At 39.9% G+C, this 15,308-nt stretch overlaps 1 protein-coding gene across 4 annotated transcripts in view; it reads left to right on the top strand.

Moving 5' to 3' along the window:
- The first annotated feature begins 5,318 nt into the window (after window positions 1-5,318).
- The window catches only part of spen (spen family transcriptional repressor), a 46,323-nt gene continuing 36,333 nt past the window's right edge, over window positions 5,319-15,308 (top strand). For all 4 annotated transcript variants that reach the window (XM_055931789.1, XM_055931787.1, XM_055931788.1 and 1 more), the window contains exons 1-2: window positions 5,319-5,733; window positions 13,250-13,570. In XM_055931789.1, the coding sequence (XP_055787764.1) occupies window positions 5,651-5,733; window positions 13,250-13,570 (404 nt within the window). In that variant the 5' untranslated portion in view covers window positions 5,319-5,650. The remainder of the gene's footprint in view (window positions 5,734-13,249; window positions 13,571-15,308) is intronic.

The following is a 15,308-nucleotide window of genomic DNA, read 5'->3' as shown; positions in this document are numbered from 1 at the left end:
TCGGTAGTTCCACCACAATGTTTTTAGGCAATACGAACATTTTACAATCCACGATGTTATTGGTAGACTTAATTAAGCTGTTCCTTTTTACAACAGAACGATGAATTCGTTGAGTTCACTGGAAGGACACGATTATTTCCAACGCTCACGTATGGATTTCTTTTTTTTTTTAACAGTGGGAATTATAATTTTCCTGTACCTCCTCTGACGGCTGGACTCTACTGTAGCCTATTTTTAGGAAAATGTCTCTCTTGACCCCTTGGTAGCATGCCATACGCATGCGTCCTTGTTCCAAAATGCAGATCCTTTTTTACCGCATTGCAGCGCATGCCTACGTAGGCCTCCTAATAGAAGCAAATTCGTTTTAAAAATTCTTTATCAATCTTTATTCAAACTGTACATTAGATTTCATGAAACCTTCACTGTAAAATGTATCATTCCTTCAAGTAATTTGATATTTAACTAGCATTCTGCACTTGCAACACCATGGACGTTGACCTATAGGCTATCATATCTTATCACATTGTATACTTGGTTTTTTGGACTTTTGGACTTGTGCCTGATTTCTCCTGGCAATTAATAAACAGCTCAGAAAAGAGCAAAAGTGTTGAATTACTGACATTGTGGTATAGCCACTAAATTGTAATGGCATTGTAACTCATTTACCTATTCAAACGGGCAAAGATATATTTTGTACAGGTAATGCACTGCTAGGTATGTTATAGATTCAAGGATGTAATGGTAAAAAACGGGGAAACAACCACTTAAAAATAGGTGGGGACACCCTATTCACTAAATACAAAGGTGCTGGGTGAAGTTCACCCTCCACTATATAATTGGCTGTCATAAGTTATGATCCTTGAGGGGCAGTTGAGCAGTACAATGATCACTGTTATAGAGGTATAGGTTAACCATTTTCTCTCATGACAATTGTGTGATATTATTCTCTTGTTTTCACTCTGTGTTCCTCATGTGGATTTCAAACTATGTTCTGCTCATTCAGAAGAACAGAAGTTAGTTATATGTTTAGCTCTTGCAGATATGAAAAAAGTATAGTCTGTTTCTGCTTGCTCCAATACTGCATATTTCAGGTATAGCCTGTCTTATTCACGGTTCAAATCGGGGTTTGTAGGTGATGGTACTGTCCCCCAAAATGGTGGCCCTTCCATTATGTTTTTGACTAGAAATCTGTTTCATTCCTAATGTTAAAGGTCCAATTCAGCCGTTTTTATCTCAATTGTCAATAATTTAAATTGTCAATAATTTATTTGTAACAATTAAGCACTTAACTGTGATTGTTTTCAGTTAAAATGGTTAAAAAATAAATAAATAAATAAAGCTTCTTATCAAAGACCAATTTCTCAAGCAAGAATTTTGCTAGGACTGTCTGGGAATGGTCTGAGTGGGAAGGGGACAACTGAAAACTAGCTGTTATTGCTAGAAAGGTTTAACTCTCTTTGTGTTTTTTTAACAAATTTACCGCCATGCGCATGCACGTGTCTCAGAGGGTATTTTTGTGTCTCAGTTGCTATGTGTGCAACTTGAACTTGTGATGTGTTCCAGGGCATCAGTGTTAACACATACAGTTGAAGTCGGAAGTTGACATACACCTTAGCCAAATACATTTAAACTCAATTTTTCACAATTCCTGACATTTAATCTGAGTAAAAATTCCCTATTTTAGGTGAGTTAGGATCACCACTTTATTTTAAGAATGTGAAATGTCAGAATAACAGTAGAGATAATTATTTATTTCAGCTTTTATTTCTTTCATCACTGAGAAGTTTACATACACTCTTACATACAAGTGTCAGAAGTTTACATACACTCAATTAGTATTTGGTAGCGTTGCCTTTAAATTGTTTAACTTGGGTCAAACGTTTTGGGTAAGCTCCCACAAGCTTCCCACAATAGGTTGGGTGAATTTTAGCCCATTCCTTCTGACAGAGCTGGTGTAGCTGAGTCAGGTTTGTAGGCCTCCGTGCTTGCACACATTTTTTCAGTTCTGCCCACAAATTCTCTATAGGATTGAGGTCAGGGCTTTGTGCTGGCCACTCCAATACCTTGACTTTGTTGTCCTTAAGCCATTTTGCCACAACTTTGGAAGTATGCTTGGGGTCATTGTCCATTTGGAAGACCCATTTGCGACCAAGCTTTAACTTCCTGACTGATGTCTTGAGATGTTGCTTCAATATATCCACAAAATTTTCCTACCTCATGATGCCATCTATTTTGTGAAGTGCACAGTCCCTCCTGCAGCAAAGCACCCCCACAACATGATGCTGCCACCCCGTGCTTCACGGTTGGGATGGTGTTCTTCGGCTTGCAAGCACCCCCCTTTTTCCTCCAAACATAACAATTGTCATTATGGCCAAACAGTTTTATTTTTGTTTCATCAGACCAGAGGACATTTCTCCAAAAAGTACGATCTTCGTCCCCATGTGCAGTTGCAAACCGTAGTCAGGCTTTTTTATGGCGGTTTTGGAGCGGTGGCTTCTTAGGACTCGTTTTACTGTGGATATAGATACTCTTGTACCTGTTTCCTCCAGCATCTTCACAAGGTCCTTTGCTGTTGTTCTGGGATTGATTTGCACTTTTCGCACCAAAGTACGTTCATCTCTAGGAGACAGAACGTGTCTCCTTCCTGAGCGGTATGACAGCTGCGTGGTCCCATGGTGTTTATACTTGCGTACTATTGTTTGTTCAGATGAACGTGGTACCTTCAGGCGTTGGAAATTGCTCCCAAGGATGAACCAGACTTGTGGAGGTCTACCATTTTTTTCTGAGGTCTTGGCTGATTTCTTTTGATTTTCCCATGATGTCAAGCAAAGAGACACTGAGCTTGAAGGTAAGCCTTGAAATACATCCACAGGTACACCCCCAATTGACTCAAATTATGTCAAGTAGCTTAACAGAAGCTTCTAAAGCCATGACATAATTTTCTGGAATTTTTCAATCTGTTTAAAGGCACAGTCAACTTAGTTTATGTAAACTTCTGACCCACTGGAATTGTGATACAGTGAATTATAAGTTAAATAATCTGTCTGTAAACAATTGTTGGAAAAATTACTTGTATCGTGCACAATGTAGATGTCCTAACCGACTTGCCAAAACTATAGTTTGTTAACAAGAAATTTGTGGAGTGGTTGAAAAACAAGTTTTAATGACTAAGTGTATGTAAACTTCCGACTTCAACTGTACCAGTCGGCACACTAGCTCTGATCCAGGGCATTATGTTAGTGTGTTTAGTGGCGCAGTGGGTGGCGCAGTGGTCTAGGGCACTGCATCGCAGTGCTAGCTGCGCCACCAGAGTCTCTGGGTTCGCGCCCAGGCTGAGCTGGGTTCGCGCCCAGGCTCTGTCGCAGCCGGCCGCAACCGGGAGGTCCGTGGGGCGACGCACAATTGGCATAGCGTCGTCCGGGTTAGGGAGGGTTTGGCCGGTAGGGATATCCTTGTCTCAGTATGTAAGATGTAATAAAATGTATGCACTCTACTGTAAGTCGCTCTGGATAAGAGCGTCTGCTAAATGACTAAAATGTAAAAAATGTTTAGTAGCATAGTGGTTGAAGTTGGGAGAGTTAGCTAGCTAGCTTTTTTCAGGATGAATATATTGTTTTTATAATTTTTGGATACAATGTTATTATTAATGCAAAAGAATCACTACAACCATGCAACCACTGTTGCTTGTGCTTTAGCTGTCACCTTGATAAATTGGCTACACTGGCTAGCTAGTACTACTAGCAAAGATCGACAACTAACCTCTTGTCTGCGCTACTTTTAATTTTAAATGTAATTGCACACCGATGCTGTTGGTGGTAATGCACCATCCTCTCTGGCACCATTCGACATCCTGTCTCATCTTGTCTCACAGCGAAGGTACAGTGCCTTCAGAAAGTATTCATACCCCTTGACTTATTCCAAATGTTGTTGTGTTACAGCCTGATTTTCAAAATTGATTAAATACAACTATTCTCACCCATCTACACACAATACCTCATAATGACATAGTGAAAACATGTTTTTAGAAATCTTTGCATATTTATTGAAAATGCAATACAGAAATATCTCATTTACATAAGTATTCACATCCCTGAGAATACTTTGTAAAAGCACCTTTGGTGGCAATTACAGCATTGGGTTGTCTTGGGTATATCTATCAGCTTTGGGGATTTTCTTGCATTCTTTCGTGCAGATTTTCTCAAGCTCTGTTCAATTAGAAGGGGAGCAGCAGTAAACAGCTATCTTCATGTCTTTCCACAGATTTTCAATGGGATTCAAGTCTGGACTTAGGGCACTCAAGGTCTTTTACTTTCCCATTCTTGTTCTGAAGCCATTCCAGCTTTGCTTTGACTGTATGCTTGGGGTCATTGTCCTGTTGGAATGTAAATCTTCACCCCAGTCTAAGGTCATTTGCACTCCGAAGCAGGTTCTCATTAAGGATTTGCCTGTATTTGGCTCCATTCATTGTTCCCTCTATCCTTACCAGTCTCTCAGTCCCTGCCACTGAAAAGCATCCCCGTAGCATGCCACTACCATGCTTCACAGTAGGGATGGTATTAGATGGGTGATGAGCTGTGCCTGGTTTTCTCCAGACATAGTGCTTTGCATTCAGGCCAGAGTTCAATTTTTGTCTCATCAGAACACATAATCTTTTGCCTTATGCTCTGAGTCTTTCACATGCCTTTTTGCAAACTCCAGGCATGCTGTCATGTGCCCTTTTCTCAGGAGTGGCTTCTGTCTGGCCACTATCCCATAAAGTCCAGATTGGTGAAATGCTGTAGAGACTGTTAAGGAACTCTGTAGTTCTGTCAGAGTGGTCATTTGGTTCTTGGTCACCTCCCTGACCAAGGTCCTTCTTGCCCGGTTGCTCAGTTTGGTCAAAAGACCAGCTCTAGGCTGGTCATTTATTTATTATTTTCAAGAATTCAAGAATTTCTAATTCTTGAAAATAATACATTTCTATAAGCTTATAAATACCGTATGAGCTTAGTACAAATGTATAATAAATGTTTTATTCTCCATTGTTTGCTTTTGTCATTTGGGTCTTTGAATAGCGACTGAAGCCTACAGTTCATTTTTTTCTTATACCACCTCTTATGTATACTTTGTGACACTATTCAATGTCACAAAGTAAAACATTCTTCAATGGCCTGTTGTATGACTGCTTGCCAGGTGCTATCTGTCTCTGTGAAACATTCTATTCACACCCTCCTTCTACCCAAACTCACACATCGATACCCACGCATGCGCAAGACGAAAGGCGATCTCGTCTGAAAGCGAAAAAAATAGTTCTCACACAGTGCCACGCGTGCGCTGTGTGCGCCTCATTACGAGCAAGGTTGCTGCATCTTTTTAGGTAGCTACAAGCGTTCTTTCGACAGCCAAAGGGTCGCATGGTGTCAGGGACGCGCCTAGTCACGGGAACAGTAATACAGCGCGTGCTCGTAAGCCCAGATCGCGCTTAGACAGCAAAGGGAATCAAACAGCGTGCAAGAATTGAACCCCAATGGTTACATTGGGCCAGAACATGCAGTCGATGATCTACGCACAATACTTCGCTGCGCTCAATTTCGCAACGTATTTTACTTTGTATCGGAGAAGATAAGGACATCAAACTCATCTGTATGATCGGGGGACAGGAGCGCACAGTATGGTCCGGGAAACCAGACATTTATGGGTGGGAAATTTACCCGAAAATGTACGAGAGGAGAAAATAATTGAGCATTTCAAACGGTGAGTAACGCTAAACAGTTATGCCAAATATTTCACTGAGTAACGTTATCCCACAACTGTCACCATCTGTCTGCCTGATTCTCCTTAAATCAGAGGGAGATCAATTCTGGATCGAATTGCCCAGGCAAGTGACAGCCTGGCTAACCCACTGCCAACAAACCAGCAACCCAATGCAAACAACTCGGGTGAAGAGGAAGATATATATTATAACTAACTAAACAACATGAGCTTACCAATTGCTATCTTATGGCCCATTTACCTGGATTTCGAGGTCTTGCAAGCCACTTCTCCCACGCGGTGGACTTAGAAATAGCTTAGGTAGCTAACTAATTACTTTAGAAAACAGCTAGCTAGCGCCACTGAACAATCGTGCCACTGTAGCAGCCTGCTGGTTGTGGTGTGTTAAGACCGAGCAACTTGGCTTGTGTTTCAAAGTTATGCCATGGTATAGCCTAATTAAAACTTGCCAGTTGTGGAGTGTCTACAGCAATGGAATTATAACGAACCATGCAGTGACTAGAAGTCTGTCAGCAATCAATCATAGTTCTAAAATCAAAACATACTGCCCACGTGCAATGTACTCACGCCCTCGAAGCATGTTAATCACTACTTCGCATCAATGTTTTTCCTTGTTGCAACTGCTCGCTGTTCAACCAAGTGATGGTCCATTGTGAGATCAACTGCCATTGCTGGGCCCCACCGCAACATATGTTGCAAATTTCAAGTAGTTTTAAAGTGTGAAGTTCCGCTGAGACTCGGCAACGTAAAAAATATTGAGGTGATGCAGAGCTGACTTGCCAGCAGCATCATACTGTGTGTGACTACTGGCGTCAATTAGCCAAATAATGTAATAAATGTCAGTGGTTAGCAGTTAACAATCAACATGTTTTTCAAAATAAACTGAAATGTTAATTGAATGCATGTATGGTTGCTATGAATTGTTATTCAAATGAGTAATATAGCCTAACATTTCGTAGGCCTATAGGTAACAGCCTACAATTTCAAGATTGTCCCCTTTACACAATTTCTGAATGCAACCAATGTAAACAGACGACAATAATGATGACCATAAGCCCTAATTAAACTGTCAACGTAGGAACAGGAATAAGAAGCACGGCGATTATAAGGCACTGGTCATATTCCCTATTGGTAGCCTACATGATTGTCGATATAGCTAACCCTATATAAACTTTAGGCTATTGGAACATTCTTTTTCACTTCTGAAATGTAAAGGGCGATTTTATAGCTTATATAGCTTTATAGCTTGTTATTACTTCACATTTTTACAATTTTGTCAAATCAGATTGTGTGATGGTAAACTATATAGCTTTTGTGCATTTAACACAAACATTTCCCAACATCTGAATGGGGGTAAATTTGGTTATTGTCTTGACACTGCGCTCTCTAGTTCCTACTGGCTGTCAAAGAAAAAACTGGCCGCCTATCTGTCGAGCTAGGCAGGAGGAGTAGCCTAATTAAAATACGCGATATCCGTATTATTTCTTTCCGTTAGCTGAAGTGCTGCATTTTTAAGTTACAACATTATGGCTGAATGTCCTAAGTGGCGTATTTCTGCCACGGTTTCCAGCTCAGGTTTTGCTATTGAGCCTATAGAGACAAACAGTGTATTCTCATCAGACCATTATGACTGGCAATTTCAGACTATTTTGTAGGTTAATCTCAAACGGATGCTCATTTAGGCCTAGTTTCATTGAATTTAATCCTTATTCTTTGATGTTATGTTCAGATGCAAGCATGAATTCTGGTAACCTATCTGATATTCAAATATTGCGGTGCATTTGTCATCCTTATGATTTGCATGCATTATATCATAGGAATTTAATATGCATAGACAATTAAAAACATTTGACAATTGATCACAGACATTTTGATTTTGTTTTGAAGATGAGGCATTCATCGAGGTAATGAGTGCGCATGGGAAAACATTTCGGGTGCTCACTGCTCGTCAAGCAGCTTCTGGTTATATTGTAACAAACAAAGAAGCAGACAGCGTATGCAGGTGCATGACAGCTGAATGTGTGATAGGAGTCATTGAAGATGGGGGACGGCAGAATGAGTAAGCAGTGTGAACGGGTTTCTAAAATGGCGTCGAAGGCTATTCAATGTGGGAACTGGCATACCTTAGAGTCTACACTTATGGGCATTTTCTGGGTGTCTGTCAGACAATAAGCAGAAATAGATAGATGTATGTTCTGTGGTTTTCATTTTCTCCCTGAATATAAAAGTGTTGTATGGAGTAGCCTAAGCTCCCCAAGACGTTGGCAAATAACTCGGATCAGAAATAACATCGTAACTGTAATATTTTGTTACTCCAGTTGTTTTATAGACGCCATAGGCTACAATGGAAATACATTTTAAGGCAATAACCCATTTTAATTATAGGCTATACCCAGGGAAACGATTGAAATCACTTTTTCCTCTGTGAAATAAACTTAAATTTTCCTTGCATAAAACAGTTGCACTTTCCGTATTAAAATGTAGAAGCCCATATAGCTAAATTTCTCTTTAGCAAGCCTTATTGGAAGGACAAGTGAAATTATCCCATATTGCGTAATGCATCGGGTTTGCACCCACAAGCAAGAGGAGGGCTCCACAGTGCGACCATTTTCCTCTTAAATGCGCCTTTATATATATATCTCTTTCAGACCTGATATTTTAATTTAGGACCACCAGTACGCGCACACGTGCTCCTTGTAACAACAAAATAACTCAGTGTAGAGCCCTGGGTCCTCCTTTTTAACAGAAAATATTCTGAGCACAAAAATATTGAGAATTGTTTACATGGCGCACGCCATACATCCAAGTTTCCCGTTATAAATCAAACCTGTCATAAAAAAAGTGCGCGCGTTAACGAGCATTATAACGCTGCCTGAAACACGCCCATAATTGATATTTTATGATGACAAAACCAGCCTGTATACTTTGGAAGTATTGGAATTAGACCAAGACGGTATCTAAAGGAAATGGCAATGGCGAACTTGATAAAAATTTATTTGGAGGTGTTGGCTGAAAGTTTTTTTCCCCCCAGTGACATTTGCTGTATTCAATTAATCAATCAAATTTATTTATGAAGCCCTTCTTACATCAGCTGATGTCACAAAGTGCTGTACAGAAATCCAGCCTAAAACCCCAAACAGCAAGCAATGCAGGTGTAGAAGCACGATGTCTAGGAAAAACTCCCTAGAAAGGCCGGAACCTAGGAAGAAACCTAGAGAGGAAACAGGCTATGAGGGGCGGCCAGTCCTCTTCTGGCTGTGCCGGGTCGAGATTATAACAGAACATGGCCAAGATGTTCATAGATGACCAGCAGGGTCAAATAATAATCTTAATCATCATCATCACAGTGGTTGTAGAGGATGCAACAGGTCAGCACCTCAGGAGTAAATGTCAGTTGGCTTTTCATAGCTGATCATTCATAGTATCTCTACCGTACCTGCTGTCTCTAGAGAGTTGAAAACAGCAGGTCTGAGACAAGGTAGCACGTTCGGTGAACAGGTCAGGGTTCTATAGCCGCAGGCAGAACAGTTGAAACGAGCAGCAGCACAACCAGGTGGACTGGGGGACAGCAAGGAGTCATCAGGCCAGGTAGTGGGGAGAGACACTTAAATTCACAACGGATAAGAAAGGAGAAATACTCCAGATATAACAGACTGACCCTAGCCCCCTGACACAAACTATTGCAGCATAAATACTGATTGCAAATTTTTGTGGACCTGTAAACAAATCGTTTGAATGCAGCAATGTTTGCATTCACTTTTTCCCTAACCTAAATATGCTGCACTGTCTGAGAATTCTGAAACATTGTCCACTTTGAAAAAAAAATAAAACTACAGTAGACCTACTTAGTTTGCGTTGAAGTGTGTAGGCTACCACTATCTCTTCACCTATTACATTCTACTGTATACTATAAACCGTGATCCCTGCCCGATACATGGAGCAAAAGCTTGAAATTATAATATCCTTTCTAATAGGCCCAATTTTAAATGAGAGATGGACATGGTCATTTGTTGTATGGCTACTTCGGGAATATGAACTATGCTGTCTCAACATGGCCAGAAAAGGTGAGGAATTTATTCTACAATGGTTATGATAAATGTATATGTTTATAAGTTAAATATTGTCTACTCGAGAGATTTGACTTGCCAAGTGTGTGCAAAGCTGTCATCAAGGCAAAAGGTGTCTACTTTGAAGAATCTCAAATATGAAATATATTTAGATTTTATACTTTTATTGGTTACTACATGATTCCATGTGTGTTATTTCATAGTTTTGATGTCTTCACTATTATTCTACCATGTAGAACATAACAATTAAGAAAAACCCTGGAATGAGTAGGTGTCAACTTTTGACTCGTACTGTATACTGAACAAGAATAAAAATGCAACATGCAACAATTTCAAAGATTTAACTGAGTTACAGTTCATATAAGGAAATCAGTCAATTTTAAATAAATAAATTGGGGCCTACTCTATGGATTTTACATGACTGGGCAGGGGCACAGCCATGGGTGAGCCTGGGAGGGCATAGGCCCACCCACTGGGGAGCCAGGCCCAGCCAATTAGATTTTTTTTTCTACCACAAAAGGACTTTTACAGACAGAAATACGCCTCAGCATTAACTTGAAACGTATAAATGCCAACTTTTGCGTGAAAACAGGCGCACGCATATTTTGGGTAATATTTTGTGCGTAGCCAACATTTATAAATGAGGCCCCGGAAGAGCAAACCAGGAAATTTCACGTGTGTATATATGCTGCGTTGTGCAGACCTCATCAGAGTTCCATCTTTGAATAACTTAAAGAAGGGACCTTTTCTCATAACTAGAATACATGATATATTGAATGTATGTACAGGTAACTCCCAAAATACAGGAAACACTTGAGTACATGAGGGATAGGCCTACAAAGTATATTGAATGCAGGTGCTTCCACACAGGTGTGGTTCCTGAGTTAATTGAAACATTTCAACTTTAAAATCTATGACAAACAAAGTTTAACAAACCATACAACTCGATGCACAAGGACTACATTGAACAATTTAAACAGGACATTTCACAAAAACACTTTTAGTGGAAGAACTTTGCAAATGCAAAGTTTGATAACAGAATTAAAGTAAAATCTCCCTCAGTTTATGGGACTAAGTTTTCCAAAAATTCTTAAGTATCTTCTCCGAATTAAGATTCAGAGATGTCTGCAGAACGAATGGGGTGTCAGCTATGACGTGACACCTTGGGTTTCATTATTATTATTTTTGGCTATTGAACTATGGTAGGTGAAGTGGATTCACATCCGGTAACGGAATTACATCATGGGTCTCTGATCTGTATTATACAGAAATGCCTAATTACGGATATGAATATCATTTTCTTACTTCATGGTAACCAAAGGTAGAAATATGCAATATTCTTCTTTTGCATATCTGTCAGAGACGTGTGTATAGGTGGCAGGGAAGTCAGGCGCAGGAGTGTAAAATGGAGTCTTTTAATAAATGTCCAAGAAACATGCTCCATAACACTAATAAGAAAATGAATAATAAACAAATATGGGTACGAAGACCCGTCGCGCCTATACAAAAATAAACACTACACTGACAACAAACAATCTCTGACAAAGACATGGGGGGAAACAGAGGGTTAAATACACAACAGGTAATGGATGGGATTGAAAACAGGTGTGTAGGAAGACAAGACAAAACCAATGGAAAATGAAAAATGGATCGATGATGGCTAGAAGACCGGTGACGTCGACCGCCGAGCACCGCCCGAACAAGGAGAGGCAAGTCGTGACAATATCTGGGTATTATTCGACACACTGACTATTATTGTAATGAGTTCTGCCCCAAAACAAGAACACATTTGTTTGGTCCTGACCAGACCAAATCTGAAACAATCATAGACATCTATGTTTCTCAAGTTTGGACATCACAGTAGAGTACATTTAAAGTCTATGTACAGTAAATTGAACTACTGAACTCTGCTCTACTGTACTGTTCTCTACGGTGCTGTCCAAACTTGTGAAACATAAATGTCTATGATTGGTTCAGATTTGGTCCGGCCAGGGTGGACTGACCCAAACTACTTTTTGACGTCCAGTGTCGGTTGGTGCTCAGTAGTTGAGGATGCTTGTTACAGTAAATGTAACTAGGATAGGTGTCATGGTAGGTGCAAGTAAGAGCTGGGTGAGGTAACATTTAACTTGAAAGAAGAGAGAGGGCGGCAGAGAGGGAGAGGTTGTCCAGACGGTTTTCACAGTCTTGCTTTGACCACCAGACGACAAAAAGAGAAACAAAACAGTTATGACCTGAACATAACAGTATGCCAGTGGAAGGGAGTACAGTAGCAGGTGACCCAACTGTGGTTTGTCTCTAGTATGATTTCCCATTGTAGCCAATTCAATTGCAGTAATTCCGTTACTGATTTGGTAACAATTCTGAGTTTCAATCACTTAATATTTAATAAACTTGATATCAGTAAAATCATTATAACTAATTGGCAGGTCTACCTTTACATGTTGCTTCTATGAACTTTCATTATCCTCCCTCATGAGGGAGAGAAATTAGAAAATATCTTAAAGATATGTGCACAAGGTGATGTTTCTTAAATTTACAGAAGGCAAATAATTTATCAAACTAAATAGAAGTGTTGATATTAGTTGTCAGGGGTCTTCAACATTTATTGTGTTTTGGTGTATTTCTAATACCTTGGAAGACTTTTTCTGATAGGTGTATTCTAAGACCCTTTTTCTATCTGTTTGACCAGAAAATAAAACCGTTGCTTATACCTAATTATTAGGATGGAAAATGGTTGTTATATAACAAATTATATTAATTTTTAAAACATACTCTTAGCTTTATTTTGACCTTCTCCTATGAACTTCACATGTTAGTGCTCATGGGTCAAACTCATTCCATGGAGGGCCTAGTGTCTGTGGGTTTTGGGGTTTTCCTTTCAATTAAGACATAGACAACCAGGTTAGGGAAGTTCCTTACTAGATCTCAAAGCAAATGAACACTTATGGGAGATTCTGGAGTGGTGCCTGAGACTGTGTTTTCTACCACCATCAACAAAATACCAACTGATGGAATTTCTAATGGAAGAATGTTGTCGCATCCCTCCAATAGAGTTGCAGACACTTGTAAAATCTATGCCAAGGCACATTGAAGCTGTTCTGGTGGCCCGACATCCTATTTAGACACTTTATGTTGGTGTTTCCTTTATTTTGGCAGTTACCTGTGTATCATGCTATGTGCCAAGATTTGTAGTTGCTTGGTTACTGTTGCCTGGTGAGGTTGGGAAATGATAGTGGCCAAATAAATATTTTGTAAGGACACCCCTTTGTGGACCCCCCCTGCACGCACATACACACCTTGACTCAATTTGATAAAATGCATAGGTCTACTTATTGACTTGTTTCCATTTCCAATAAAACATTCCAATTGGTATACAACTTAAATCAATAAATAAACCATTTTCTTTTCATTCTCCATTTCCTCCCTAGATATGGACGGGTGGAGAGTGTCAAGGTCCTTCCAAAGCGGGGTTCAGAAGGTGGAGTCGCAGCCTTTGTGGATTTTGTGGACATTAAAAGTGCTCAGAAGGCACATAAATCAATCAACAAGATGGGGGACAGAGACCTGCGCACTGATTACAATGAGCCAGGCACAATCCCTAGTGCTGTGAGAGGGCTGGACGAATGCCTGTCCTTAGGCTCTCGTGGACGGGATGTTTCAGGGTTCATAAGGGCGGCAGGGGGCCCGGTGTATGGGCCCCCTGCATCTCTCCACAGCAGAGAGGGACGCTATGAACGCAGACTAGACGGGTAAGTGGACAAAGTTTCTCTGAAGGCAGGGGGAACTTGGTTTCTGATAACTCCTTACCCCCAAGCATTTTTCCATCTATTAATTTATAAGCAGGTTCATAAACAGGAATACATCTGTAGGCATCCCTTCTAAAGTCCTCAGAGCGTTGCCATCGCTCATGGATTGATATGGTAGACACCAAGCTATACTGTAAATGAGCATGTATGTACATTATGCACACAATTGTACTTCTATGTGTGTGGTAAATAGCGTATTGGCTGTTGGAGATTATCTTTGTGAGCTTAAACATTCCTGTGAGGTGGATATCCCATTTGCGGAGAGTACGGGGCATATTGGATATCGTAACATTCCTGGGATTAATGGATGCTGGAGAGAGTTTGTTCCAGCGGCCTTCCCTGGGATCTCCCTGATCTGGAGTACCGTGCCCTCCTTGGTGGATTAATGGTTCACCCTATTTTCGTATAACAACCAAGAATACATATTTACACATTTTAAGATGCATTAACTAGTTTTTGGATTAATAGAAATTGGGTTCTCGATCATTCTGCAACCCTTCCAGTGGTGTTTTCAAGTGCAGCACTTTCCTTGTGGTCCGGAGTCATGTGGATAACCAAACCCGGATATGTATTCCCCTATTGGATTAAAACTGGCCAATCACGAAAGGATATTCTATCTACCATAAAGGTATGGGTTTTACGGTTTTGTGATGAAATTGTTTGATATCAGGGTTTAACAATTAAATCCTGGGAGACCCCAACTGTTGATCAACTTTGTAGAGAAACGACAGAAAGGGTGAGCAAATTATGCACTTTTTTTTATCCAAACAAATCTTTGTTGGTGGTTCAAGTAATTTGTTATATTTTTGCTCTTGAAAGAGTGAGACTTTCCAATGGATGTAGGGGGAAGCATTAAACAATCACGTAATAGAGGATTGGATTATTTTGGAACCATACAAATCAATACAATTACATGGAAATATGGGGCTGAAGAACATGGTACTGGATGTCAGTGGAGATACCTGCCTTCTGTCAGTGGATTACCTCCCTTCTGAATGTGGAACTACATCTGTCCATCCTTGGATACAATTATTCTCAGAATCAGAAAAGACAACATCCTGTCAACATCAAATAATTAGCCTACTGCCTTGCAGGCAACTGTACCTATGAGGGAGAATCATGGAGTTTAAGACATGGATTACTACTGACAATTAAACTGTGTTATTACAAGATAATTTTTGCTTCAATGGATCTAGTTGGAGAATTGCTCAATTTTGCACATAGAGTGTGGCGGACTATTAAAGATGAAATACTTTTTTTCTGACTAGTTGTGTGCCATGATGTTCCAGGCTCATGGGGAATCAATAGAGCACTGTTTACACAAGCTGGACAATTGGATATCATTTATTGATTTGACTGGATTATGTTGCCTATTTTCCATGAACATTTAAAAATGTATGTAACCATTTTTGAAAGAATAGTTTAGTCTGACTTCTTATGACTATTTCCACCACAGCAAAATCTTGTTACAATTGGATTAGCTTTTTGGATTAGTTGATATTCCAGTCCCTCAAAGCAAGTGACGATTCCCGCCATACTGATGAGGATGACTATTTTGAACATAAACCTGCCCGGAATATATCTTTTTTTTTTTTATATATAATTTTTTATACCAACCCTACAGTTTTCCTTTTTGCTCACAAAGTTCTGTCTCCCTAGATTGTATTTGGAATTGTAGGTC

This window comes from Salvelinus fontinalis, chromosome 8 (genome assembly GCF_029448725.1).
Source record: "Salvelinus fontinalis isolate EN_2023a chromosome 8, ASM2944872v1, whole genome shotgun sequence".
In the NCBI taxonomy this organism is placed as follows: domain Eukaryota; kingdom Metazoa; phylum Chordata; class Actinopteri; order Salmoniformes; family Salmonidae; genus Salvelinus; species Salvelinus fontinalis.
Note: the sequence above shows the minus strand (reverse complement) of the source record. Positions and strands in the feature narration are given on the sequence as shown.